A 26,886-nucleotide genomic window follows, 5' to 3' on the forward strand; every position below is an offset into this window, starting at 1 on the left:
TATTATACTGTTCCATGATGTCTATTGCTTCCTACATCTCTGACAAAGCAACGCTCCTAGCCCTTTTCATGATTATGAACTCGGCACCGACTGGATTAGCAGAGTCAGAGCCCCAGGGAAAGACTTTCAGAGCTCGAATAGATATCCTTAACCCTACTAGAAAAGAAAAGTATAAGCATACACCAAAGCAAGTTATAAAAGTACATAATAACACATACGAAACATCAGAGTAGCAACTTCTGAAGCCATGATCATTAAGAGTGGACCGGCATTTAAACACAGAATCTTTGCTATGATTTCATTGCCATCATCCATGGTAAGAATTAAAGCTTTGTTAAAGCTTCTTTCCAGCTCAATTACACAAACACACTTTGTTGCATCACTGAAACATACTGCAGCTAGGTGACAAAGACTGTCAAGATCAAATTTCACATAACACTATTGGGCTTTTTCATTAATAAGCCATCGAACTAATGTATATCAAAAGAGATCTTCGATTTCCCTGCGTTGGATTTAGCTGCATTGGCTATCTTATCATATATTTGGGGAGCCACTCGGTTCGGGTGCTCCAACGCCGTATTAGAAATGCGACGAATAGTAGCCAGACCACTGTAGAGCGGAGACTCTGCAGGCAAGGGTCCAGATATCAATCGAAATAGACATTGAGAGAAGATTCGCCTCCACATAGGATGGACAACCCTTTGACTGTTGCAAGACGCCTGAAGTGAGAGAATCAGGGAGTAGCCCAAGGGACTGATGAAAACGAGGGCGAAACGGGATGAAGGCTACTAAGTGTAGCCGCCCAAAGGGGTTAGTGCGCTTTGGAGCGCCTTTGGCTGAGGGAGGCACCCGTAGACAAAACCCTCGTAACATTACCCAAATCACCTGTACTTACCCTTCGTCTTAGTGTTGCTCACCTATAGAGCAGTGACTGAGAAAAGGCTATATCTCACTCAGTCGCGTTCAATAGGTGGCTTGAGTACGGCTGAGCGGACGGGAAGCCCTATTTCCATACCCTGTGGTCGTATATGCTAGACTTTCTCGCTTTTTTAGTATCTATAGAACATAATACTTGCTAAAAAAAACCGCGGTGTATATCGCAAGTCATTATGTGAGTGCTTGTGCTACACAGCAGGATGCTGTCAGTAATTGAGGAAGAAGTGATTGACATAGCACAGTTTGCACTGCTACTCAACTGAGTAACTAGCCAGCTAGCTGTGGAGACGGATGGCACAACAAATGTCATGGGCGGCGAAGAGAGGCAATATGCATGTTGCCGTACCGACAGGAGTCGCATCATAGGTTAGGGAGCAGTTGCAAACAAGCTTCCACAGCAGCTCTTCTCCGATGAGCTTGTTGATTTCCTGACTCGTCTAGTACCCACTATGGCCCCAAGTCACGAGGGCAAGCGACCAAAGTCAGAGTACTTGTTGAACAGAACAGAACCTACCCAACGACGCTCTTCCTTCGAACCCAAGCAGCCGTTCCCGCCTCTCCCCGCGGACGATTTCGCGACCAATGGCCTCGATGTCCAGACCAACAACACACATCTCGAAAGTATCGAGACTCGGGACCTACCGTCGCCCTTGCATGGAGATATAGAAGTCGAAGAAGATGCAGACTTCCAGTCACAGTACTCCTTGGAAGACCAATCGTTCTCCGACGCATCCACGGACTCGGAGCAGTCGCCGGAGGATGGCATCTCCATGCACCACCCATTCCGGCAGTCATCCGGCTCACTTCACGGTCCGAACGCATTTGCACCTCCCTTTTACAATCGTCCTCCAACCCCATTACCGCCATCTCCCTCGTTGACCTCGCTCCTGCGTCCGCCTTTCTCCACCACCACTTCGCGACCGACAACCCCCGACAGCTCGGATGTGGAAACACCAAATGACACGGAGGCTGCTGTCGCCAAGTCAGCGCGGCGGGCAACCACAGTCCCCCGCGCCAGCCCCAAGGTCCCAACGTACGAATACTACGGCTTCGTGCTATATCTCGCATCCTCATTGGCATTCTGTGAGTGCTCAGGCATAGTCCAACTAAAGCGCAAGAACAATCGCTAATTGTCCTTATCTTTTAGTGATCTACATTCTCTGGTCCTACCTCCCTTCCCCATTCCTCCACCAACTCGGCATATACTACTACCCCAATCGATGGTGGTCGCTAGCCTTTCCTTCCTGGCTCGTCATGTCGATCATTTATATCTACGTCGCCCTGGCATCGTACAACACCGGCTATCTCACACTGCCCATGAACAGCGTGGAGAACATCGTGGACGAGGTGGCCAATGTGGCAGTCATCGACGGCAAGGGGCGACGACGGCCCGGTGGCGGGGCCAAGATGAGGCCTGGAGCGACATCGTACCAGATCATGGGTCCACAAAACCGCAAGATCAACTGGAAGGAGATCTGGAGCGAAGGCACGGATGCTGTGCTGGATGTGCCGGTGGGTGGTGTCTGTGAGATTCTGTATGGGCAGGAGAGGGACGATGATGAGCTTTGTGAGGGAATGGTAGATTATTCTTGAGGAATCGCCTCGTAAATGACCAAGACTTGACTAAAGGGCAAGGAATGTGCCTGCTTCTACTTCAACCTGTCGCGGATGCGGTTCTCCAGGCTCTTATCGCGGGTGCATCATTCCTTATCACCACGTGAGAAGAGGACTTTTGGGCTGATCGCATTACTCTCTTCCCTTTCCTGTATTCATCCTGTAATATTAGTAGATCTAGTGAAATGAACGTGTCAAAATGTCATGTGTAACTGCTCCGAGTGAGTAGCTTCATCGCCATTCCAAGAAATTGGTATTGAGGTCAAGATGCGGGGGGACTTGCTCCTGCCTGATGGACGAGACTTAGTGCCTTAGGCTTTATTTTAATTTTTGGATCTATCACCGACCTTTTAAGGTAAGGTAGCTTACCCCAGAACTAGTACTTTTGAAGTGTACTGTACTTTGTATAGGGTGCAAAGCAGTCCAGTCGCAAACTCCACTATTCTAGTCAACCTCTCTCACCCACAAAATGATGCCAGTCGGCCTATTGACCGCAACTTCAAAGAGATTGCGAAAGCCCTTCTGATGGCTCTCTTTCACACCCAGCGCTAAAAGCGGTTAAGGCCGCGTGGGCGCCTAAGGAACCAACGGCAGCTCAGCGGCGGCGGTGGCTTTCCCCGACTGTACCAAGGCTTACCTCACAGCAAGCAGCAGCGAGGAGGAGAGAAACGCGCACCAGTGACCAGTGACCACTGTTTCAGTCCCTCTCTCTCTCTACCCCCCCCAAATCTCTCGGCTCCAAAAGAACTCGCATCGCTGACCCGTCGTCTCCCTTCCCTTGTCCGCTGCAAGTTGTCGTTTGTATTTTACCTTGTACGCGAAGGATCCGCATTGTTTATTTTCCTCTTCCATCGGTGCTGACACGGTCTGGAACGTGGTGTCCTGCCGTTGTCGCCCCGTCATTGAATCCCCGTCTCAACTTACCACCACACATCTCCCCAACCAGACCTGCGACCTCCCCGAGTCCCACAGATTGGGTCAGCTCCTTCCCCTCAGCTCGGACCTCTTCTTCCTCGGCTTGCGATCGCCGGAGCTTTCATTCCGGCTTGCCTTGCCGCTTGAAATATCCGCCTTCCAATCCCACTGTTGATCTCGCATGGCTTGGCAGTCTCCCTCGGCCATGGCTGGGGGTGGAGGCTTCGTCGGGCCGGGAGGTGATGGCTCCTCCAATGGTGGACAGCCTCAGGGGACGGAATACACTTTACAAGGTGAGATTGACTTCTTCAGGTGGTGGCGCGGCCCAATGGACTCGTCCGCTTATTCTTCGTGCTGTTTGTAGGTGTGATGCGCTTCCTGCAGACCGAATGGCATCGGCATGAACGAGACCGCAACGCCTGGGAGATCGAGCGCGCAGAGATGAAGTCCCGCATTGGAAAGCTAGAGGGCGATGTCCGCACAAGCAAACGCCTACACGAGTCGCTGGGGAAGCACGTTCGCCTATTGGAGGCTGCGCTGAAGAAGGAACGCGAGAAGGTCAAGAAGCTCAGCAACAATGAGAAGATCGATGACACGAGGGACCCGAAGGAGATTGCCCGGGAGAGCATTAATGCATTGAAAGGTATCTTGCCCTTGCTTTTGTCGTCATCTGTGTTCGGAATTGACGACCCCATTCTAGCCCAACATCCCAAGCCGCATGGCGATGTCAACGATGCAGACCAAAACCTCGAGAACCACCACGAGTTCCGCCAAGAGAATGAGCGGGATAAGTCGCGCTTATACCTGTCCAAGTGCTCGCAGGAAGTTGCGTACCACGTCATTCCTTCGTCCCATCCGCCGCCCGATTTCAGCGATCAAGACCTCCCGAACCATCTCTACGGCAATCAGCAGCAGATGTCGCAACAGACCTTGGAAGAGGTCTACCTGCAGCAGCAGCGTCAGAAACAACATCAGCAACAGCAGGCGAACAACATGATGGCACGGGAAGTGGCCCTGCAAAATCACCAGCCTATCATCACGCACTTCCCGGATAACTCAGGGCTATCTCGTGCTCCCAGCCACTTCGGGTATCCGCCCAGCTCGAGGGAAGCTATGGAGAGGAGGCCCATGGAACCGCAACAGACCCCTATCACTGCACTGGAAAATCGGAAGCAAACGTTTGAATCTGCCCCCATGGAGGATCGTGCTGGCACGGAGGAGCAGGTGTATGATGGCTATGGCTCGCAAGTAACAACCAAGGAGGAGACCCGGCAACCTCAAACTGTTGAAGACACAGACGGCTGGAACTTTGACGAGTCTGCCGAACCAGCTCCTCCAGCTGAGCAAATACCCCCCCATCGACCCGATGTCGATGCTTTCCCAAACGCCAATTTTGTTGGCGCAAAATCTCCTGCACGGACCGGCTCAGTCTCCCACCGCCGGAAAAGCTCTGGTGCCAGGCGCAAGAGTGAGGGTGCTGCAGACCTTGCGGCATCGAAACCAGATACCTCTTTCAAAGTCCGCTTCGCCCTCCGAGGTCACCTAGATGTTGTCCGCTCCGTAATCTTCACGGGTGGCGGAAGCCCTTCCGAGCCAGAGATCTGTACGTGCAGCGATGACGGAACAATCAAGCGCTGGATTATCCCGGCAACCTATGGGACATTTGGTGCTCACGGCGCCAACTCCAGTAATGACCTGGACATCACGAGCTACTTCACTCACCGCGGACATGTAGGAGCTGTGACTGCGCTGGCGGCTTGTTCACCGTCACAGAACTTCTCCAACGGCGGTCGCGCGCTTGGTGATGGGTGGGTGTTCTCTGGTGGACAGGATTCCAGCGTACGGGTTTGGGAGCGTGGCAGGGTCGATCCTAAGGCCACACTCGAAGGACACACGGATGCAGTATGGGGTCTGTGTGTTCTTCCGGGAACAGCGGGCTCTGTCTTTGGCGACTCCTGCAGCCATTATGGCGGACCTGATCGGATTCTACTCGCATCGGGAGGTGCCGATGGCCGGATCATTATCTGGGCAGTCAGTGCACCGCCTCAGCTGTCGTCGCCTCAAGCAGGATCACGACGCGCGGGAGGTAGTCGGCGAGCCAACTCCATCTCATCTGGTTCAAACTTTCCTTCGTCGCCGCAACCGAGCACGGCAACCACTACACCCTTCCACTACACAATGGTCCGCCAAATCGTGCGCTCGGGCTCGCCATCTCCCACGTGTATCAGTCCGTTGTCACTGGCCGGTATTAATTTTGTTGTCTCTTACACAGATGCTTCGATCTTGGTCTATGATACGAGAACGGGCGAGGAGGTCGCTGGGATGGCCAGTCTGGAGACGTATGACGGTACACCTTCGACTGGTGTTAATGCGGTCGTTGCCACGACAGTTGGATTCGACGGCTCGGCCGGTCTTGACCCCAGCCGAACAATGGCTGAGGAGGAGGTGGTCCATGGCGCAACTGGGTCAAGCGGTGCCGAAGGGGTCATCATTAGTGGCTATGAAGACCGTTATATTCGATTTTTCGATGCCAACAGCGGTATGTCATCATCCATCAATAAGTTATTGCACATTCTAATCTTGTATACTCAGGTCAATGCACATATACAATGCTCGCTCACCCGTCAGCGATTGCCTCGCTCTCTTTGTCTCCGGATGGACGAGAGCTTGTTTCCGCAGGCCACGACGCCAGTCTGCGGTTTTGGAACCTGGAGAAGCGGAGCTGCACTCAAGAGATCACGAGTCACCGGCTGATGCGTGGTGAAGGGGTGTGCTCTGCCATGTGGAGCCGCGACGGCCGCTGGGTTGTCAGTGGAGGAGGCGATGGGGTTGTCAAGGTCTTCTCGAGATAACTGAGGGCTATGCACGCTTCCGCGATGTATGAATCCGTTTCTTTTTCTTTCCAGCTGATACTTTTCTATGGCATGTTCCTTGGACGCATGAAAGGGATGAGCGATTGGCCTGTTCTTGAGCATTTGCAACGGTTTTCAACCACCTGGCATCTGTTCCTTCTACTTTTGTGGTTATAGCTTTCTTTTTCTTCCTTTTTATTCGATCGGCTGCATCGCTCGCCACTTGTCTTCTTCGGGGACGCTGCTCTCCACCTTGCTACATTTTTAACAGATAAGATGCCGAACTGGACTGAATCCGGCTGCGGATTATGACTTTATTTGTGTTGGACGGCTCAACAGTTTACCGGGTCCGCAGTCTGTTACACTGAGCATTCTGATACCTCTGCGCTTCTTATGCAATTTCTGCATGCATATTAACTTTCTCCGTGAACAATCATTGCCTTTTACTACTTGCCCCCTTGGATGCTGTCCAGAGATTTCCCTAATGAGCCCGAGCCCCTCTGCCTTCGGCTGTATAATGATTTCCTTGATTACATTCCTCTTGCCTTAGAAGCCCTTCAATTGACCTGTACATTTCTTCCTCATATGCCGTTGATCGGACAGGATAAATCAGTAGTCGCAGTCTGTCGGATTGAGAAAGTACAGTCGATCGGAACATGACCTTGGTTTACCTGAAGTTTGTGCTTCTGGACACGCAATATACACAAGAGAATCCTGATATTTAGATCACAGGAAGATCATTAAGCAAGGTATCACCACCCAAACCCCACACTACACTCCCTTCTCGACCAACACCGCAAGGACACTACTTACTCCCCTCCCATGCCTCGCGGAACAACCCCTTCAACCTCTTCGCTTCCTCCGCATCCTTGATCCTCTGCTCCAAGAACCCCTGCAAATCCGCCCAAAACGCCTCTGTCCTAACCACCTCCTCCCCACTCGGCCCAACAGCCGGCTTGATTGTAGTAGTAGCAGCAGCAGCAGCAGCAGCCGCTCCCGCATCCTCCTCTCTGTGTCCTCCCTCCTCACCCCCCTCTTCCGGAGAAACCGAAACCACCCTCCCCCCACCCATAACCATCACTCCAACCTCCACCTCCTTCCCCCCAACCAACAACTCCGGCACCTCGCTCAACATCTCCGCCAGCGTTTTATTTCCTGTGACGGGCTTCTTCCGGAACAGAATCTTGACCTTGTCCAGCGCGGGCTGTGCGTCCGTGGCGTCGACGATCCGCGCGCGCACCGCGTCCTTGAGATCCGTAACCGTCGTCGTGGTGAGGGGCTGATTCGGCAGCGAGAATTCCAGGGCTGGGTTGCGCGCGGATTTGAGGGTGACGGTGATGGATTTCGCGGAGCCCGGGACGGAGGTGGTTGTCGTGGTGGGTTTCTTGGGCATGGAGGGGCGGGGGGATTGGAGACGGGGGAGGAGGTGCTAGTTTTCGTGGGTCAGTTAGTGGTTGGTTTGGGTTTAGATGGGTTGGGGGGTGAGTGTGGGTGTGGACATACCGGTATGCGAACACTGGGGTCGTCGTGGACATAGTCGGCGCGGAGTTTGATGGGTCGGCTGTCCAGAGCGGAGAGGAAGGCTTTGGCGAAGGAGAGTTCGGATGCCATTGTGCCTGTGCTTGTCTTTTTGTTCTTTTTTTTTTTTTTTTCGAGGTTGATGAAGTGAGGGTTTATTTAAAAGGTTGGTTTGAGTTGGATATGACCGGAGTGGAGGTGGTGGGGGAGAGAGCCTGGGATATGATGTCGCCGCCGCGGGCTATGGATGGTTTACCCGATTGGGGAGAGGGAGCTTGTTCCCCCCGTTTCATGCCAGGAGAAGTCTATGCCTCAGGCACTAAGTCAACCCGGCATACACCGCCTTATCTGCTGGTTCTGACCGCCCGCGGGAAAAATTGTACGCGGAGAGGAAAAGAAAAAAAAGTTTAGATCTTCCTCCCGGATTCACTTTGTGTACCCTTCCCTTTTTTTTTTTTTTTTTCTTCCCAACTTATTCTTTACTGTCATTCACAATGGGTCGGGGAAATCGCATGAAGAAGCAGGGTCCTCCCGCCCCACTGGACGAGTCCAAGATCACTATCTACAAGAAGCGCAAGGCCGCTGAGCCCGAGTCCAAGCCCGCCGAGGCGGGCAAGAAGCGGAGAAGAGCTGCCGCTGAAGAGGAGGAAGAGACTGTCAAGCCGGTTGCAAAGAAGAAGGCCAATGGCGCTGTGAACGGCAAGGCGACGAACAGCAAGGCAACGAACGGCAAGGCAACGAACGGCAAGGCGGCCAAGGTGGAGGTGGCCAAGGCTAAGGGCAAGGGCAAGGAGCAGAAACCCGCCGCGGCTACAAAGAAGTCGAGTTTCATGGATTCGGACGACGAGGCGGAGGATGATGAGGATGCCTGGTCCGACCTGGACGATGAGGAGATGCAGGATGACGAGTTTGGTGACCTTGATGCCGTGAGCGACGACGACGACGACGAGATGGCCTCCGATGACGAAGACTCCGTGGTTGACTCGGAGGATGATGACCACCCGCGCGAAGCCATGTTCTCCGATGACGAAGACCTCTCCGATGCGGAGGAGAGACTGACGGCAGCCAACATCGAGGGTCTGTCCCGGAAACTGGACCTGGCGAGACAGGAGGAGGAGGAAGAGGCCGAGCTCGAATTGCAGGAATCCGCCATGCAGACCAACATCGCGGGAGACCGTCCCGACGTGTTCGGCGACGACGTCGGCCAGCCCGGTCTGGCGCCCGACCTCCAGCTCCTCCGCACGAGAATCACCGACACCATCCGTATCTTGGGCGACCTGAAGACCCTCGGCCAGCCCGGCAAGTCGCGAACCGACTACGTGAACCTGCTCCTCGGCGATATCTGCACCTACTACGGCTACACTCCTTTCCTCGCGGAGAAGCTCTTCAACCTGTTCACCCCCATGGAGGCGTTTGCCTTCTTCGAAGCCAACGAGACGCCGCGTCCCGTCGTCATCCGTACCAACACACTGCGCACCAACCGTCGGTCCCTGGCCCAGGCTTTGATCAACCGTGGTGTCGTTCTCGAGCCCGTCGGAAAGTGGTCCAAGGTCGGTCTGCAGGTCTTCGAGTCTGCGGTCCCTCTTGGTGCCACCCCTGAGTATCTGGCCGGTCATTACATTCTGCAGGCGGCTTCTTCCTTCCTGCCCGTCATGGCTCTGGCCCCGCAACCCAACGAGCGTGTTCTCGATATGGCCTCTGCCCCCGGTGGTAAGACCACTTACATCTCGGCTTTGATGCGCAACACTGGTTGCGTGATCGCCAACGATGCCAGCAAGCCCCGTGCGAAGGGTTTGATCGGTAACATCCACCGTCTGGGCTGCAAGAACACTATCGTGACCCATTTGGATGCCCGCACTGGTTTCCCCAAGGCAATGGGTGGTTTCGACCGTGTCCTTCTCGATGCCCCCTGCACCGGTACCGGCGTCATCTCCAAGGACCCCAGCGTCAAGACCTCCAAGAACGAACGCGACTTCCTGGCCATCCCTCACATGCAACGGCAGCTGCTTCTGGCCGCCATCGACTCCGTCGACCACAACTCCAAGACGGGAGGTTATATAGTGTACTCGACCTGTAGTGTTACCGTGGAGGAGAATGAGATGGTGGTCAACTACATCCTGCGCAAGCGCCCCAACGTCAAGATCGTCGACACCGGTCTGGGCGACTTCGGCAGCCCCGGTATGACCAGCTACATGGGCAAGCACTTTGATGCCAAGTTGACCCTGACCCGCCGCTACTTCCCCCACCGCGAAAACGTCGACGGGTTCTTTGTTTGCAAGCTCAAGAAGACCGGCCCGTCCCCGACTACCAAGGCTGGTGACGGTGTGGCTGAGACCAAGTCCGACCGCAAGGCCAAGTCGCCGTCCGCCCCCTCCACCGATGACGAGAGCGTCGACAAGACGCCGATTGTCGACGAAGACGGCATGGTTTTGGGGGCTGAGGGTGGTTCTTTCGGTCCTTTTGAGGAGGACGACCGGGATGCCGAGCGCATTGCCCGGGCGGAGCGTAACCGTCTGCGCCGCAAGGGTCTCAACCCGAAGGCCGTCAAGCCGAAGTCCTCGAAACCGAAGGGTGAGGGTGAGACTGAGCCTAAGGCTGCCGAGCCCAAGCCCAAGCCCGCTGCTGTCGAAGCCTCCCCCAAGACCGCAAAGAAGACCGATGCAGACACCAAGACCAAGGCACCTGCCAAGAAATCCGACAAATCCAAGACCGAATCCACCACCGCTTCCTCCCCCGCGACTCCCGCTACGACCGCTCCCTCCAAGAAGACCGCAACCAAGAAGGCCGATAATAAGACGGGCAAGGCCAAGAAGGCCGCCAAGAAATAGTTTTGGCTGACTGGGTTATGATTCGTGTATTTATGTTGAGACAAAAAGCATAGTCCTTGTTTTGGTATGGGTGGCGCATCATTTTTGTTTTTTTGTTTGTCTTGTCTCAATGGATAGATTCTTCGGTTGAAGTAGTCAATAGATACCATTTGTTTGTTACCTTCAAAGTGTATGGACCTCGTCTTGCCAGCAAGGTTACTATGTAGCTGCGATGGATGATCTAGCTGGTGCTGGGTCGAGACTGATGAACCCTGATCAGTCCGACTGATCACAGATCTGGGTATATATGTTTTGTCGGGTTCCGATTGACGAACCGGTTTCGAAGCGCCATGCATCAGATCTTGCCTTTGTGTAGGATGAAGGCTGATGATGACACAACCGCGATAGGTATCGTATATAGCCCTGCCATCGCTTCTGGTTCTGAGGTGGACTGGAATGGGGTGTTGGGGGCGATATGGGCGGTTGTGGTGTCAGAATCGCATCTGTTAACATTCTTTCAGTGGGGGGATGGTCGGGACGGGATCGGATGGGTTAAGTCCTTCTTGGGGTCTGGGTTTGGGTTAAAATCATCCTGCAGAGGGGAGAGGGATAGTAAGGGCTCGCGAGATGTCTTGTTCGATGATTGTAATATCAGGAAAACATCTGGGAGTGGTCTTGAGTGCTGGGTCTGTTGTGAGGCTGTCTGGTTTCTATAGGGATGTGGTACGGTTTAATCTTGGTGGGATGTGCTCAACTACTGCCTCTACTGTTTGACACTTCGTAGTATGTGGAAGAGGCATGGATGCTGAATTGACGGTCACCATGTATTATATTGAAAAAAATTGAACAATTGAGTCAATTGACCGATATCAAACAATCTCGTAATCAGTATAAACATCTCTCAACAGCTTCGACAATGTGTCCATCAACGACAAATCAGAACGATCTTGTCAAATGTTTAAACATCTCAGTAACGGCTAAGAGCAACAACAGTGCAGGTATATAGCAAAATCAATCCACGCTATCTAGACACCCCTATATCATGTCCGTCCATCAAAATCTATTCCAACACCAGTCCCTCACTCCATCGGTCCTGTATTGAACAATCAAGTCCGGTATATCTTCACCACGCTCACAATGCTCTTCCGACAGATCGGACACAAATCCACTTGACGCGCGCACGTCACACAAGCACAAACATGTCCGCAGTCATAAAACAGCGCATCCTGCTCTTCCCCATAGCATATCTGACACAAGTCCATCTCCTCATCCGCAACCTCCCAATAACTAATGCCCTTGCCGTGGCGCTTGCCGTCCTTGTAGCCACCAACATACTTGTTGCCCGTCTTGCGCTCGACAAACGTTCCCTGGCCATGGCATATCCCCTCGAACCAGTCGCCATCATACGTATCGCCGATCGGGTACTCCATGAAGCCGCTGCCGTGGCGCTTGCCCAGAACGAAATCGCCCTCATACGTGGCGGCCAGATCCGAAACGTGCTTGCCCTTGCCGTGGAAGTAACCCTTGACGAGCTCGCCGCTGTAGTACTCGCTGGTGAAGGTCGCCTCGATGGTCTTGAAGCCCGTGTGCGCCCGCGTAGGATGTCTACGTGACGCAGCCCAGAGATAGCGCACCAGCTGGTCGGGATTGGCAAACATGCCGGCAATGTTGAGCTTGAGGCGCCGGTCCTTGTTAACCTTGTCACCGACAATGAAACAGGTGCCGTCAGGCACGAACGTCTCAAAAGTCTCGCCGGATGCCATGGTGGTCACGTTGGTACCGTCCATGCGCTGCCAGACCTGGAAGTCTTTCATGGGAGCCCACTTGAGATGCTTGCGGATCGCAGCCTTGATGTTCTCTTCCTTCTTCGAGAAGAAAGAGCCCACGGTGCGGAGGATCTGCGCCTCGATATCAAAGACTTGAATGAAATAGTACACGTGCTCCACGGGCTGGGGAATTTCGACCTCGGCAGGCGTAGGCGGGGCGTCCACGTTAACGACTGTCTCAAGTTGAACGTCGACGGTCTCATTGACAGCCTCGCTGGGTTCCTCCACCACCGCAGCAGGCTCAGTGACCTCGACTTCCATCTGCTGAAGGTCTTCGGCGATGATGGCAGCAATGACGGCATTGTTCTCATCTTGTACAGCGGTGTCCTCAACATGCACTGTCTCGGTCTGTGCAGCAAGCTCGAGGGCCACCTCTGAAGGAATGCTATCCAGGAGATGATCCGGGATATTGCCAGACGAGCTGGGCTGAGCAGGGTCAATCTCATCGAGAGGTCTGTCATCAGATGACTCGGACCCCTCACGCTCGAGGATAGCCTCCTCTGGCTTGGCTTCAACGGCAAGAGCTTGCTGAGGATCTGCAATAGCGAAAAGCTTCGCATCTGCATCCGAAACAATCTCCATCCAGAAACGAGCGGTCTTCGCAGGAAGTTCCAGACAGTGGGAAAGCTCCGAGATACGGGCAAATGCAAGCGTGGGACCAAACTGATCACGAGTGTGCCCAATTTGCCACAAACGCACATACTCAGGGCTAGTGGCCTGCTCCGTCTTAGTAGACGCCCAGAGCGCGATCTTCTTGCGGAGATCCACATAATTGGAGGAGCGAGGTACCGTGAGGTACATCACGCTGTTCGCCGTCTTGGCCTGCGCCATTAGGTCGTAGGTATCGAACAGACTGCTCAGCTGATCATATTTCGGAAGTGAGTAGACTTCAACCTCAATCTCATCCTTTTCAGCCGGAGCCAGGGGCAGGATGCCGGTCTCGTAGTACTCCTTAAGCGGAGCGGAAACATCCCATGGTCCCTGAGGACCGGGCAGATACTCCTGCACAACGTCGCTGCGAATGTACATCACTGCGATGGCGACGTCGTGGCCTGTTTTGTGGTCAGGCTTCTGTGACGCGTCCAAGCCGAGGTGGGGGCCCAGAGCAGTCTTGCGAGTCAGGCACTCGACACGGTTGTCGCTGCCATCGTCAAAAGCCAGCCACCTAGTGCCTGGTCCACCCGGGCGAAGGATACTGAAGAACTTGCCCGAAGTGCGGCGGCCACGGTGGACAATATACCCATACAGAACATACTTGCCGTCTTGGCCATCCAGCACCCAGGGGGTAAGGTCTAGTTCTTCGTCTAGATCGACGCGGTTGTAGAGAAGACGCCACTGCCTGGCCGCCTTGTCCAGGCTCTGACGACCGAGTTCCAAATGCAAGATTGGGGGGAGAACCCACCGACCCGGCTTGGCACCGAGGTACTTGCTGAAGGCCTCGCTGGTGGTCTTGACCTGATCCGCAGGAACACAGATGCGAGAGTTATAGTCCTTCGGGACGGTGTTGATCGCACAGTCGCCAGCACTGGTGGGAAGCGAGTCGACAGACGGGCTGTCGAAGAGCTGAGCGAGCTCACGAACTGCATCAGTGCCCTCAAGTTCTATCTCAAGAGTCCGACGCAGGCGTTCCCAGAACTCGCATACATCACCCGAGTACTCATGCAGGTTCCGCAGGATAGATGTAATGAGGTCGGTGTCAACGTACTGCAAGGATTGTCCTCGCGAACGCAACTGCCAGAGGAACTTCTGCAACGCGTCACACAGCGGCTTGGGCTTCACGTCACAGTCGCTCAGATGCTCCAGCACGTTCACCTTCTGAATGATCTTGCAGAAGGGAGCAAGGTGCACCCACGTGGCGAGGCCGGCTACCTCAGCGCTGTGGTTGATGACCGAGTCACCTAAGGGACGATAGCCGGTCAAACTCAAGCTGTCCCAAGTCGGCTCGGTGTCACTGGCATGCCACCAGAGCGACCGAGTGGGGTCATCGACAATGCGGATGTAAGCATCGAACGCTAGTGTATCGTGCCGAAGTAGTGCCTGACGCTGGCCCCGCTGCCGGCGGTGGATCTGGTCCCACGGCCCGTGAAAGTTAGTCCAGCCCCAATCCAGGTTATGTGGGTTGAACTGGTGGCACGACGACTGCATCCACCCCGTTCGAGGCTCGTCGGGGTTGTAAAGAATGACTCCAATTTGAGCGGATACCCGCCAGGAACTGGCTCCATTGGCATTCTCCTGTCGAGCAGGGGGGTACTGGGCCTTGAAGTGTTCCAGCCAAGCGGCCGTGTCTTCAGTCTCGTTGAACTTGATGTCAAGCTCGGGAGAGTCGGTGTTTAAAGTTTGGTCAGCTGGACCCTGAAGCACCTTGAACTCTGTACTCGGATAGGACTTCTCCGGCGTTGGCATAGTAGGAGAGCACTCAATGTAGATGCTCAAGGAGCTAACGTTATTACCGCGGGGGAAGAACTTAATCGTCCACCAATAGCCTCCCATGTAAGCAGGGGGCGAACGCATGATTTTAGCGCGGTTGGGGCGGTCCGGGGAGCCGCGAACGCCTTTGATCTTCCACGTCAGACGGGCTTTCTGCGTGGGGCGATATTCCGGATCGTCTAGGTCGGCGTGGAAGTTCTTCTCCCAATAGTCATCTAGGCTCATTAGCAACCCCATCTCACAATTCTGGCATTTGTCCCACGTGATCAGAGCTTACACTCATAGGCACTGTAATCACCATCCGCCGCGGACTCAATCTCCTTCGTCTCCGCCTCATCCGGAACCGAAGAGTCCTCCTCCATCTCAGCCCAGTATGCATGTTCAAGTTCCGGCTGAGCCGGTTGGCCCGCTGGGGGTTCGGATGGATCAACAATCTGTGTATCACCTCGGGAACCACCTGTGAGGTTCTCGGACTGCGGCTCTTGAGGAGAGGAATCGGTAGATTGGTCGGTGGGAGTGTCGGTAGAAAGAGTGGAAGACTCCTCCGAGGTGACTTCGATGGCCACCGTTGGTGCGACAGGCTCAGGGAGACTGGAGCCGGGGGTAAGGGAAATTGAGGAGGGAACCTGGTCCACCGAGACGGTCGGCTCCTCAACCTGGGAGTCCATGTTGATGGTTCAAGAGATGGAAAAAGCGTAAAAGCAGTCAAAAAGCGAGGAACAAACGTAGCAATGGAATAACCTGTCCCTTAAGGCTACTGTTGAACGCCAAAAACCAGGCTAGACTGGGGCCGATGAGTCAAGGCTGAGAAACACGAGAAGCCTTAGCCTCAGAGAATGTGTGTAGCCAACAGAAGACAATCAGACATTCCAGGGCCAGAAGGCGGATGCAATGCTGCCTGTTTGAATGGAAGGATGACAGGCTGACGAATCCCCAAGCAGTGGTCAGGCTGCAGACAGAGGGGCTATAATGGGGAAAGCTGAAAGCTTGAGAGCCTGACAGGCGAAGAAGAAGCGAAGGTCTAACAAGAACAACTGAACGATAAGAGGAAACAAGCACTGCTTATCGGGAGAGGCAAAAGGGGCCCAAAGCTGGAGTCTGAATTCTATGAATTAAGGGCACGAATGTCAACCACTAGTGCTGAGAAAGAAAATAAGGAGAGAAAGGTATAGCGTGAGGGGAAGTTTAAAGCATCTATTGCTTTTGTGGTTATCGGAGAGATTGTATCGAGCGTTATCGAATCCGGGGAAGACAGTGCGGGATGTATAGATAAGTATATAGACCAGTATATAGAGAGAGAGAAAAGGTATGCCAACCCGCAAAGGGAGATGGGGAAAGATGAAGAAAAAGAACAAAAACACAGAGAAGGATAGAAGAAGAGGGAGAAGGTACGGAGTAGAAGGAAAAAGAGGGAGAAAGTAGAGAATTTGGAAAAAAGAGGAAGAAGAGTCAGAAGAAGCAACGAGGAGGGAACCAATGGCAAAAGGATGAGGATGAGGCGGCAATGCAGCGGCCAAATCACGCGGCGCTCACCGCTGGTTATTTTGTGATTGCTTCTTCTTCCCCCGGATTATTAACCTCCGTCTCCATCCCGTCCATTCTTGCCACCAACTTTTTCCCTCTCGGGTAAAGGATATTGAGATGGATCAGAGTGGGAAAAGATTGTAAAATCACAAAAGAAAAAGAAAAAAAAAAAATAAAAAAAATCAATTGTTTTCGCACCGCCAGCTTGTGTGGACTGAACCAACCATTCTTTTTCGTTGGGACGAAGCACGGAACAATTGTCGAATCCACCGCCTCCCCTCACTATCTCGTACAGTTACTGTATGTGCCTATCCTTATCGATTGTTGCGATTGATCGACCGAACTAGCCGGGGAAAACAACACACCAGGAACTGACCTGTCAATTCTGGGTTGCCTGCCCCCCCCCTCCCCTTCCCCCTCCCTCTCCCTCTAATTAGGTGAAAATCAAACACATCCAATTCCAAAGAAAATGTCCTTCAAGCAGTTCGATTTCATTGATCACTATCACTTTTACAGAATTCCTTTTCATTGATTTCTTTGTGCAGTGGCCCGCCCTTCAACCCCATTCCTCGGAAACCGCAGGCAAGTCACCTTCCGGTGGCAACAGTCTCGGATAGAACACCCAGCTTAATTGAGGGCCTTTTCGACTTGCTATGATTGACTGTGGAACGCTCCATCGGCCCAGCAATTTTCAATCTGTGCCATTCGCCATTCCACCAAATTTCCCCCTCATCACGCAAACTTTTTGCCCCTCTGCCGATCCAACAGCCTTCCTCCCGAACCTCCGGTTCTCAATGGGTTGCCGTCTTTTGCCGTGCAGATTCTGTCCCTGACCCTCGGAGCTGCTCGTCCGATTTGCCTCCCTTCTAGATTTCCTCCTCTGGCCGCATAATGGGTGGGGTAGTTAGCGGGACTGTAGCGCCACGCCTGGATCGGCCTCTGGTGGACTCCCGGTGTTGACGCGGGGCCGAGATAGGAGGGAGCTCTTCGACCATCCGCCAAGAGTTGCTCCATGGGAGGAGGCCTCGAACGAGCGAGAAATTCGCCTGGTTGAGTACTGCTAAGTAGAGGATCAGGCACGAATCGGGTAATACTGTCGCGCCAAATAATCGAAGTCTACGCAGTGACAACCATCAATTTTGGGTCTAAACGGCATCTGATCTGCCTGCATCTACTCGCGCAAACGAAGCGGCCACGATGAGCGGGAAGACCACTGTAGCTTCCGCATACACCTTGACCGACTCACCGTCGGCTTTGATCTTGCCCCAGCTGACGGCCTCGTCCGGGCGCGCGCCCGCATCGCTGCCATCGAATTCCTGACCAGTGTTCACGTAGACGGCATGCTCCGCACCATTGCGCATCAGACAGGCATTCGCGATGTGATGCTTGATGACGCCGCCTCCGAGAATGATCATACCGGCACGAGCAGCACGAACCGCCATGGTGTTGATCCGGCGCACATCGTCGACAATATCTACGCGCAGCCGTTGCGGGGAAGATTTAAATGTATGGAAGTAGAGCATGTCTCCGAGGGAGCCGTCCGTCAGAGCTGGGCAGAAGACAGGGATCTTGTTGCGGGCGGCCCAGTAAAGCACCGAGTCCTCGTGGTTGATTTCACGGCCCAGGCGTTCGGTGATGCGACTCGGGGTCCAGTGCAGTTCGTCCTCCTCGTCACCGGTTTCCAATGCCTTCTTCTTCGCAGCCTCCTGCTCCTCTAGCATCTTATCCAAGATCGGGACTAGCCAATCCTCAAAGGCACAATAATTGCTATTAGGGACGATGAGGTTGCCGATACGATTCAATCCCTTGGCCCGCAACCCTGCGCCAGGTGTGGTGAAGGAGCCCATGTAGGTCGGAGCTAAACACTTGATCAAATCCTCCTCCACACCGCCGGCAGTTGTGACAATGGCCGAGACATGGTTGTTTTTCACGAGGTAGCGGATGGTATCACGGAGGCCGGAGGAGATCAGGTTGGAGGTGTATCCGAGAAAGATGGTCGTTTTGGCACCGGTTTCAGGATGGCGGTAAGCTCGCTGTAGAGATTCGGTCCTGATCAGTGAGGAGGCCTATATGATCATCATAAGGGGCGAGGCCCTACCATGTTGTTAATAATGCGGGCGGCGTCTGCGACCGCACTGCCTTGGAAACCCGTATACTTCAAATTGTCGACCAATTCTGCAACAGTGATATCCCTGCCCTTGAAAAGATCGAAATCGACACCGCTCACTTTGTGCGTCCCCTCTGGTACTGGCTCTGATGCGACCAAGACTGCATTGGTGACAGAGGAGGGGGGTGCATTCACAGCCGCGGGGGCGTTGCTTGAAGCCATTGTTTGCAAGAATTGAAAGGGACAGCACTGATTCGCTCTTATTGATTGAAACAACGAACTGGGATAGGTACTGACAGTCGTGATCACGTCGAATGAAATATAAATAAAAAGAAGCGGGCTGTGCCTCCCGAGATAAATAGCCTTTTTTTTGACACTTTTTTTTTTTTCTGCTTTGAAGCGGATGGCGGGGGATGCAGGAAATGCCCGGCGGCAGGCGGGAATTGGCAGCTGGCACTGGGCAGAACTGGCAGCGGCTGCATAGATGCCTGGGGCAAAGATTTGAAGGGTGCAGTGACTGACACCTGAGGCAGCAGCCAGTAAAAACCCTCTTCCCCCTTGGCCCTTCAGAAAAGAGAGAGAGTCCTTCAATGTGGACTGCAGTGCCCAGTCCCCGACCACTTGAAGCTTCCGGCTCCATTTGGCTGGACTGGCTGGACGGGCTGGACTGCCCACTGGACCGCAACCCCCCCATCAGACACGCTCATCTCCAAGTCACTCACTCTAGTTTCAGTTCCAGTTCCATTTCTTCTTTCTTTCTTCCCTTCATCTCTTCCATGATCATATCATAATCTTCATTCCGCCAGTCTAGCCTTTCCTTCCAGTTTCAACTCAGTACTTCCTCCTCCGACTATTACTGCTGTCTGCTATCTCTGTCACCCGTCGCAAAATACCACCGAATCCTCTTTCCATCCACCGGTTGTAACACGTTCTCCCGACTGGGGTCTCAAGGGCGCGTTCCGAGACCGAGGACTTTTGCTGTCCAGCTCCCACTCCCTTGCAGTGCATTCAGTACCTTGGCACGTTGTTGTTGCGACCAGTGCCAGTCAGTCACGTCCGTCAAAAGAAGAGGTAGGTAATGGGGATCTCTGCTCTTTTTTCTTTTTTCTTTTCTTTTCTTTTCTTTTTCTTTTTTTTTTTTTTGTTTTTTTTTTGTTATTCGCGGCTCTCTGAGACGATACATGTACTCTCTCCATGGTCGAGTGGTGACTATTTCTCCCCCTCTCACTGGATTCCAGTTCAGTCTGCCGCCTGCGTGATCCCCGATCCACCAGCAAAGTTGCCCCCCCGGCTGAAACAATCGGCGCCAACCGTGGCTGCCGCTAAGCATGAGGGATGGTGCCAAATTGGGATCCGATTCCGCGCTAAGGTGGATTGAACTGGAATTCCCTTTTTTAGCTGATTACCTAATTTTTGGTTCCTGGCCCGTGCACTTTTCGACTTCTTCCTTCCTCTCTCAGGCTCAGGCTCAGGCTCAGGCTCTCCTCATCCATGTTTCAATCGGGCCATCACGTGTTCTCCACTGCACCGCCCGATCGTTCGTCGTTCGTCGTTCGTCCCTCGTCCTGCTGCTGCTGCTGCTGTTGCCGCTGCTACTACTGCTGCTGTGTCAATTGGTCTTTTCAACCCGCTCTTTTTGAGTTCTGTCTCATCTTTCACCTCTCATTCCTCCATTCATCTATTCTCTTTTCTCTTCTTTCCTTTTTTCCTTTGTTTTCGTCTGGTTTTCCCTTTCTCTTCCTCCATAGCTTCATTCTGTGCTACCTATTTATCCTGCATTGGGAGAATCCCACCTTGACTAACCTGTCGCAGGCATTCTGCCGGGTTGCTTTGTCTCATGTGTACTAGCATGACCTGGTGATGTCTCAAAGATACCCTCCGCCGTCTGGGTTTAACTCCCGTGACCGTTCTCCGCAGCGTTTCGGTGACCGTCGACCGCCGGCAGGACCCCGAGGGTCCGACGATGCTAATATCCCTCCCTTGGGGCGGGAACCGCCCCGAGGTCCTAAAGCTCTGATTGATCCGCCTCGCGGTGCTTCTTTCGCCGGTCGTGGCCGAGGATACACCGCCCGAGGAGAATTCCGCGAACGAGACCGAGACGTTCGAGATCGCGATCGAGACCGAGACCGAGACTTTCGAGATGCCCGTGATGGCCCGCCACCTTTTCGCCGCGACCTGGATCGAGACCGGGACTGGACTCGCCGCGATCGCGACTTTGACCCTCGAGAATCCCGCATCGGCTTTGGACGCGGTCGTTCGCGCTCTCCTCCCCCACCTCGCGACTTTCGAGATATCAGAGAGCCCCTTGGTCGAGACCCAGATATCGTCCGTATGCGACGCGGCTCTCGTGATAGTTTGATTTCTGTATCTTCGGCTGTGCCGGACGTTCCAGCGGGTAGTAGTCACCATGTGCGGACAGGTCCTCCCCTCCGTGGGCGGGGTCGGGGTGAGTGGGAAGCAGGACGCGGCAGAGGCCGGATGCAATACTTGGATGATCGCGACACCTTCAGACGCAGAAGTCGATCTCGCGACGGCCGTTGGGATCGGGAACGTGACCGCGACCGGGAGAGAGATCGAGATCGAGAGCGTGAGCGTGATCGTGAACGAGATAGAGACCGCATACTCGACCGTGACCGCGAAAGAGAACGAGAAAGAGGACCCTTGGATCGCGACCGTGAGATTGATCGACGAGAACGGGAAAGAGAACGTGAATTAATGGAAAGTCGACGAGAAAGATTTGAGCGGCGAGATGACTTGGATCGCCGCGTCGAGCGCGAGGATCGAGACCGACCGGGGGATCAACGGAAGCGTGATCCGCCGACCAACCGTGTAGAAAATCCCAACCGGATACCGAGTATATCTGCCGCCTCAACTGTTGTTCCCGCACCGCAACCGACCCCTGCAGTTCTCGAGCGGGTACCCGAAATCCCTGTGCCGGAGCCACCAAGCAAGCTAGCTGGAGGAGATGTCCGTCGCGAGCCTGAACGAACTGAGGCACCGGCATCTCGTACAGAGGCACCGAAGGAAGTAGCTGCGCCCGTCAAGCGGTCTTCACCCCCGGCCGCACCACAAGTCCCCGCATTTGGGTCGGTTTCTGCATCAGTTCCTGAAGTCACGGCCGACAAACCGGCTACCGAGTTAGCCCCTAGTCCACCCCCCCTTGCCAAAGCCGAAAAGGACCGCCCCGAGCTTCTACCACGGGTCCCAGGGCCTCCTCCAACGGCTCCGAAGGCTGAGCGGGCACCTCAATTGCCTCTCGAGCAACGAATCCGACGGGATGATACTCGCCGTGATGATACCACTGATGTTCCCGCAAAGTCCGAGCCCCTCGCACGAGTCTCGAAACCACCTGCTGCCCCTCTGCCCAGTGGACCCAAGGTGGCGGAGCTTTCTCCCCCCACTGCGCCAGCAGCCATGGTGGCCAAAGAGACATCGGCATTCCACGAGGCGACGTCGCCTAGCAAGGTAGGACCAGTCCCTTTGACGGTTGATTTTGGGCGGAGACCGTCTGCAGCCGGTCGTGCGGCGTCTCCAGGCGCACATACCTCCCCCAGAATGCCAAACTCAACGATTCCAACCGGTCCGCGCGCATTGCAACAGCGGCCGTCTGTCTCTCGGGGACCGCCGAAGCCCAACAAGCAGTGGGTCCGTCCAGGATACAGTCGACCGCCGACCGCGCCGAGCTCAAACATCCCTGCAAAGCGAGATTCCATTGACGGGAAGGAGCGCAGTCTGTCGTTCAGCGAAGAGCATCGGCGTGATTCGCGCACTGACAATGATGATTCAGGCTCTGGGCCAGAAGCCGGAGAAATAGTCAGTGAGAAGGATCCCACTGAGCCGAAGCTTGAACTTCCGCCCTCACCACCCCTAGTGGCGCAACCAGAAAGACCCCGCGAGAGGTCACCTCCGCCCGTGGAACAACAGCCGCCACCATCAAAGCCAGTGGACGCGCCCAAGAATGTGGTTATTCCAGATTTCACCAGAACTAGCGACGAAGATGAAGACGAAAACATTGTCTTTACGCAAGATTATCTCGAAGAGCGCAAACGTATCTTTGAGAAAGACATGCAAGCGCTTCGCGCGGAGCTTCCTCCGTCGCCGCTTGAAGATCCGACTATTGTAGCACTGCTCATGCGGATTCAATTACTAGGTGCTCTAGCGCATGCCACTGTCAAGGAGAAAACTCCAAGCCCTCCGCCTGTCGCGGCAGAGGAGAAGGTAGCCAGTGATGACCAGCCGGAGGCAATGGATGTGGATGTCACCGCCGAGCCCAATGGCAAGGCTGAAGATCACGAGCTACCGGCCAAGGAGGTCATGGAAACAGTCCCCGCCGCCGAAGTACTGCCTGTGGAGACCCTACCGTTTCTCAACACTGGTCCTCCGACTCCATTGTCCGATTTAGACATCTATCAGGAGAATGCAGCAGCCCACGAGCAGCTCAAGGATATCTTCCGCGGAGAGCTCATGAAGCAACGTAAGGAGATTGCCCAGAAGAATGCCGGGCTCCGGGTTGAGTACCTTTCGCACTACAAGCCCTGGAGGATGAATGTCTGGGAATTGGACAATGCGAGAGAAAAGACGTCAGTCACGCCGGGACCGACCCCGCCACCCGCTGCTCCTATTCCTGTGACAGCTACACCAGGTGCTGAAAGTGGGCGCCGATACAAAGGAAACAGCGAGTTGGACTTTCAAAATGCTCTTCGTGCCTCGGAGATCTCTGCGCAGGAGGAGCTTGAGAAGCGTCGCGGCAACAAAGCTACAGCTCATCCGGACTTGTCCCGCGAGGCTGTGATTCCGGACATGCTGGAACCTCGTGAGGTGAAAGCACGGATTTATAAAGACACCAACAACATCGTCGACCCTGACAACGCTATGGACGTCTTCGGGTTTCTTCCACCTCCCAACGACTTCACCAAAGAGGAACACGGGATCTTTACAGATGCGTTCATGGCGCATCCGAAGAAGTGGGGCAAGATTGCAGAGTCTCTACCAGGCCGTGACTTTCAGCAATGTATTATACATTACTATCTCACCAAGGAAGAGATCAAATACAAGGCCAAGCTCAACAAACGATGGAGTCGTCGAGGTCGGGCCAGAAGATCCGCTCGTCCAAAGTCGAATGCGCTCATGGCTGATCTGGGTGTGGTCAAGCCAGACTACGAAGGGGAAGAAGAGCCCGCGCCCGTTACGGATACCGGTCGTCCCCGACGTGCAGCTGCTCCCACATTCGGAGACTCATCGGCGGATACGGATGCAAACGGTCGTCGTGGAAATGCTAAGGACGGGGAACAAACCGAGAGACCGAGCAGGCGAGGACCTCGCAGTGGCGGTGGCACCCGTGGGGGTCGGCGAGGCAAAGCTGCCCAGCAGCAACAACAACAGCAGCAGCAGCAACAGCAACAGCAGCAGCAACAACAACAACAGCAGCAACAGCAGCAACAGCAACAACCGCAGCCGCAATCACAATCGCAACGGCAAACACCGCAACCGACGCCATTGGAGCAATCTGCTCAAGCGACACCATTGCCCCCTGTTGGAATTGCAGTCACTCCCGTACCGAAGACGGAGGTCTTTGAACAATCGCTTGATGGAGCTGCTGCAGCAGAGATTCCAATCGTTCGCAAGGAGCCGCAAGAAAAAGAACCGAGCGACGTTCCACCACGGGCGCGATCAGGACGAGGACGTCAGAAAGAGGGGGTTTATGTTTTCGAATCCAACGAGCCCGAAGCCCCCGCCCCCGCCAGGCAGCCTGAAGTCAGCGGATACGGATCCTTGCAGCCCACCAGTTACTGGTCGGTGCCCGAGCAACGCGATTTTCCTTTGTTGCTGGCCCATTTCGGTCGCGATTTTGAAGGTATTTCCAACTTCATGAAGACCAAAACAACAGTCATGGTAGGTTTTCCCAGTGTCGTTTTTTTTCTGACGGAGATTCCTTTCGTGTTCGATCGCGCTAAGTGTGTTGTATAGGTCAAGAACTACTTTCAACGCCGCATCGACTCGGGCAACAAAGACTTTGAGGAAATCGTTGCAGGTGCCGAGGCGAAGAAGGCCCGCGGTGAACCAACTGGTCCCTTGCCTGTGCCGAATTTCGCCTCGAAGCGCCGCTACGAAGCCACCCCCTCTGCCATAATCATGCCCCGGCCTCTCGCACCTCATACTGACGTAGCAGTGCCTGAAGCGGAGGAAGGTCGGCTCGGGCCCAAAAGCAAGCCACTTGGGTCCTCTCAGCAGGTCCCTCTCCATACTCGACCCGCGCAAGAAAAAGAGCGGAATGTCTCGCGTTACCCTCCGCTTGCCCAAGCTGGTGCCGTACCGGTGCCCATCCGCGGGGATGACGCTTCGCGACCAGTGCGCGCTCAGGCTTCGGCTCCCATGCCACCGCGACTGCAAGGCCCACGTCTGGGGTATTTTGCCGACGACCGGCGAGAGATTCCTGGGACAGTGCTCACTCACACTCCAGCATCTCATGCTCAGGAAGTGTCCATGTCTTCCCGTCAAACACCGGTGTCGGCTGCGGAAATGGCCCGTCTTGACCCACTCCACGCTCAGGGCTACCGGACTGCCAACATGGACATTCATGGGTCACCGTTGCTTCCATCACAAGCAGCCCTCCCGGCCTCGCAGCCTGCTTACATGCCACCCCAACATCAACCATCGTTGATGTCTACCGGGACTCACTCTCGACAGCCGAGCTTGACAAAGACGCCCAGCTCACCCGCTCAACCACTTTTGGGACACGAGCCTGAACACTCCCCTCTCCGGCGCGACTCGATCTCCCAGCGACCCTACTTTACTCTCCCGGGTCAACCAGCAAGTATTGTTCAGCCTCCAATCCTATCGCCTCCCAAGGAGCTTCTACGGCCGGGTTCGACTCCCCTTGAGCCGCCGGAGCCGCCGCGTGTGCCTGCCAAACGGTCGAACATCATGAGTATTCTCAATGACGAACCGGAAGAGCCACAACCACGGAAGCGGTTCGCTTCCGACCAGGTATCCACCCCAGCAAGCCACACAGGATCCCCATCCCGTGTCGGGTATGCTGGTCTGCAACCGCTGTCGCAGCCACCTTCCCGCGCCGAAGATCCTGGTTTGTCGGCTCAACCGAAGGGTCCGGCTTACGGCGCCCCAAGCCCGTACCTTCCGCCAGCTCGCACGTATGCTGAATATCAACCTTACGGCTCTGTGTCCGGGGCCTCCGGCCCGGCTAATAATGATTGGATGGCACGGTTCGACCCGCGTGGGCAACAACCCCCAGGGCCTCCACCACAGCAGCAGCAGCAAGCGCCGCCACCACAGCCCAGCAGCCGCGCGTCTGCATCGCTGGCCTCTCAGTCGGCTTATTCGCCGTATGCGTCTCATCAATCGTTGCCTGGTTCCTCGTTGCAGAATCTTACTGCACCGTCGCCGGCTCCTACGCCCTCGCCGGCTGCGACGCAACGGCCCGCCTACCACGCTCCTGTGTATGCGCCCTCCCCCGCGTCCCACGCCCAGGCCAGTGCGGCTGCGTCGCGGGAGCTTGCTGCGCAGAACGCAATGTATCGATCGGCGGTTGATTCTCCCACACCGCGCAACGGGAGTCTTGCGTCATATGGATCTCGACAGGGACCACCCACGCCCATACAGTCGCCTGCGAACATCCTGGGGATGCCGGCGCGGCCATCTGCTGTCAGCTCCTCGGCATATGCGTCGGCGCCACCCACGCCCGGCGCGGGGCTGTCAGCGCAACAGCATGCGAACCATCAAAGCTACCAGCAACATGTGCAAACCATGGTCAATGGGGCTCATCAACAAGCGGCTCACCGGTCGGCTCTGGGGCTGGCTGGCACCGTAGCGTACGGTCATAGCACGCCGCCTCCGCAGGGTCAGATGTCCCGGGCAGCAGGCCTGCCGGGGCCGGGGCCGCAACCGATGGCGATGGGCCGGTCGTACACGCCGCCGGCGATCCTGCAGCCCAACCCCGCGGGCGGGTTGAGCTATGCACCTAGTGGTGCTATGCACGCCTTGCAAGGACGACCCGGGGGTCTCGAACCTGGACCGCATGGGGCGCCGGGACACCATCGCGTGTACAGCCAGGGGTCGAATGCGGGAGGACTTCCTGGACCGTTGACCCCCCATCCTCGATAGCTGCACGGTTTACGAAATATGTCTATAGTGGGGGAGGGGGAGGGAGGTTGGTGTTTTTGTATATCTTAGAATCTTCTTGCCTTCGTGGGGGTTCTGTTGGCCGGTTGAATGTACAGTAGATGATTGCATGATGGGTCAATATTATTATGATACAGAGTGGCTGAGATGTAGTCTGTACTATACGGAGTCGTTAACATGGAAAGTGAGTCAAAGTTGTGTGGGCAGTCGAAGTTGTGGAC

At 54.9% G+C, this 26,886-nt stretch overlaps 8 protein-coding genes across 8 annotated transcripts; 5 read left to right on the top strand and 3 right to left on the bottom strand.

Annotated features, from left to right (window-relative positions):
- Positions 1–1,310: 1,310 nt before the first annotated feature.
- On the top strand, positions 1,311–2,635 carry BP01DRAFT_333998 (uncharacterized protein). Its single transcript, XM_025573141.1, has 2 exons — positions 1,311–2,019; positions 2,084–2,635. Exons 1-2 carry the CDS (start codon positions 1,386–1,388, stop codon positions 2,527–2,529), a joined length of 1,080 nt encoding a protein of 359 aa, XP_025434497.1. The 5' UTR covers positions 1,311–1,385; the 3' UTR covers positions 2,530–2,635.
- An 821-nt stretch (positions 2,636–3,456) lies between these two features.
- BP01DRAFT_353680 (cell differentiation and development protein Fsr1) lies at positions 3,457–6,753 on the top strand. Its single transcript, XM_025574246.1, has 4 exons — positions 3,457–3,758; positions 3,830–4,108; positions 4,166–6,004; positions 6,058–6,753. Exons 1-4 carry the CDS (start codon positions 3,647–3,649, stop codon positions 6,315–6,317), a joined length of 2,490 nt encoding a protein of 829 aa, XP_025434498.1. The 5' UTR covers positions 3,457–3,646; the 3' UTR covers positions 6,318–6,753.
- A 79-nt stretch (positions 6,754–6,832) lies between these two features.
- On the bottom strand, positions 6,833–7,969 carry BP01DRAFT_389133 (uncharacterized protein). Its single transcript, XM_025577890.1, has 2 exons — positions 7,821–7,969; positions 6,833–7,746 (listed from the first exon to the last, which is right to left on the bottom strand). The coding sequence occupies exons 1-2, from the start codon at positions 7,926–7,928 to the stop codon at positions 7,123–7,125; spliced, it is 732 nt and encodes a 243-aa protein (XP_025434499.1). The 5' UTR covers positions 7,929–7,969; the 3' UTR covers positions 6,833–7,122.
- Positions 7,970–8,291: 322 nt separating this feature from the next.
- Positions 8,292–10,803, top strand: BP01DRAFT_353681 (rRNA (cytosine-C5-)-methyltransferase NOP2). The gene has a single exon (XM_025574247.1). The coding sequence runs from the start codon at positions 8,330–8,332 to the stop codon at positions 10,661–10,663; it is 2,334 nt and encodes a 777-aa protein (XP_025434500.1). The 5' UTR covers positions 8,292–8,329; the 3' UTR covers positions 10,664–10,803.
- An 895-nt stretch (positions 10,804–11,698) lies between these two features.
- On the bottom strand, positions 11,699–15,781 carry BP01DRAFT_150762 (putative MATH and UCH domain protein). The gene is made up of 2 exons (XM_025570627.1): positions 15,173–15,781; positions 11,699–15,110 (listed from the first exon to the last, which is right to left on the bottom strand). The coding sequence occupies exons 1-2, from the start codon at positions 15,561–15,563 to the stop codon at positions 11,749–11,751; spliced, it is 3,753 nt and encodes a 1,250-aa protein (XP_025434501.1). The 5' UTR covers positions 15,564–15,781; the 3' UTR covers positions 11,699–11,748.
- Positions 15,782–17,564: 1,783 nt separating this feature from the next.
- BP01DRAFT_379706 (deoxyhypusine synthase) lies at positions 17,565–18,748 on the bottom strand (the record flags this gene model as incomplete). Its single annotated transcript, XM_025577165.1, has 2 exons — positions 17,565–18,452; positions 18,518–18,748. 2 exons carry the CDS (start codon positions 18,746–18,748, stop codon positions 17,565–17,567), a joined length of 1,119 nt encoding a protein of 372 aa, XP_025434502.1.
- A 1,011-nt stretch (positions 18,749–19,759) lies between these two features.
- Positions 19,760–20,276, top strand: BP01DRAFT_150785 (uncharacterized protein). Its single transcript, XM_025570628.1, has one exon. It carries the CDS (start codon positions 19,855–19,857, stop codon positions 20,164–20,166), a length of 312 nt encoding a protein of 103 aa, XP_025434503.1. The 5' UTR covers positions 19,760–19,854; the 3' UTR covers positions 20,167–20,276.
- Positions 20,277–26,680, top strand: BP01DRAFT_150786 (MYB DNA-binding domain protein). Its single transcript, XM_025570629.1, has 2 exons — positions 20,277–24,418; positions 24,494–26,680. Exons 1-2 carry the CDS (start codon positions 20,387–20,389, stop codon positions 26,645–26,647), a joined length of 6,186 nt encoding a protein of 2,061 aa, XP_025434504.1. The 5' UTR covers positions 20,277–20,386; the 3' UTR covers positions 26,648–26,680.
- The last annotated feature ends 206 nt before the right edge of the window (positions 26,681–26,886 follow it).

Source organism: Aspergillus saccharolyticus (genome assembly GCF_003184585.1).
Source record: "Aspergillus saccharolyticus JOP 1030-1 unplaced genomic scaffold BP01scaffold_4, whole genome shotgun sequence".
Taxonomy (NCBI): domain Eukaryota; kingdom Fungi; phylum Ascomycota; class Eurotiomycetes; order Eurotiales; family Aspergillaceae; genus Aspergillus; species Aspergillus saccharolyticus.

What these genes read in the sequence shown, in the direction of transcription:
- BP01DRAFT_353680 (XM_025574246.1), top strand. Translation starts at nt 3,647, where the DNA reads ATGGCTTGGCAGTCTCCCTCGGCCATGGCTGGGGGTGGAGGCTTCGTC. An exon ending in GAGCATTAATGCATTGAAAG is followed by an intron (nt 4,109 to 4,165) that starts GTATCTTGCCCT and finishes ACCCCATTCTAG; the next exon opens with CCCAACATCCCAAGCCGCAT. An exon ending in ATTTTTCGATGCCAACAGCG is followed by an intron (nt 6,005 to 6,057) that starts GTATGTCATCAT and finishes TTGTATACTCAG; the next exon opens with GTCAATGCACATATACAATG.
- BP01DRAFT_150762 (XM_025570627.1), bottom strand. Translation starts at nt 15,563, where the DNA reads ATGGACTCCCAGGTTGAGGAGCCGACCGTCTCGGTGGACCAGGTTCCC. An exon ending in TGATTACAGTGCCTATGAGT is followed by an intron (nt 15,111 to 15,172) that starts GTAAGCTCTGAT and finishes TAATGAGCCTAG; the next exon opens with ATGACTATTGGGAGAAGAAC.
- BP01DRAFT_389133 (XM_025577890.1), bottom strand. Translation starts at nt 7,928, where the DNA reads ATGGCATCCGAACTCTCCTTCGCCAAAGCCTTCCTCTCCGCTCTGGAC. An exon ending in ACCCCAGTGTTCGCATACCG is followed by an intron (nt 7,747 to 7,820) that starts GTATGTCCACAC and finishes CACGAAAACTAG; the next exon opens with CACCTCCTCCCCCGTCTCCA.
- BP01DRAFT_150785 (XM_025570628.1), top strand. Translation starts at nt 19,855, where the DNA reads ATGAGGGATGGTGCCAAATTGGGATCCGATTCCGCGCTAAGGTGGATT.
- BP01DRAFT_353681 (XM_025574247.1), top strand. Translation starts at nt 8,330, where the DNA reads ATGGGTCGGGGAAATCGCATGAAGAAGCAGGGTCCTCCCGCCCCACTG.
- BP01DRAFT_150786 (XM_025570629.1), top strand. Translation starts at nt 20,387, where the DNA reads ATGTCTCAAAGATACCCTCCGCCGTCTGGGTTTAACTCCCGTGACCGT. An exon ending in AGACCAAAACAACAGTCATG is followed by an intron (nt 24,419 to 24,493) that starts GTAGGTTTTCCC and finishes TGTGTTGTATAG; the next exon opens with GTCAAGAACTACTTTCAACG.
- BP01DRAFT_333998 (XM_025573141.1), top strand. Translation starts at nt 1,386, where the DNA reads ATGGCCCCAAGTCACGAGGGCAAGCGACCAAAGTCAGAGTACTTGTTG. An exon ending in CGCATCCTCATTGGCATTCT is followed by an intron (nt 2,020 to 2,083) that starts GTGAGTGCTCAG and finishes CTTATCTTTTAG; the next exon opens with TGATCTACATTCTCTGGTCC.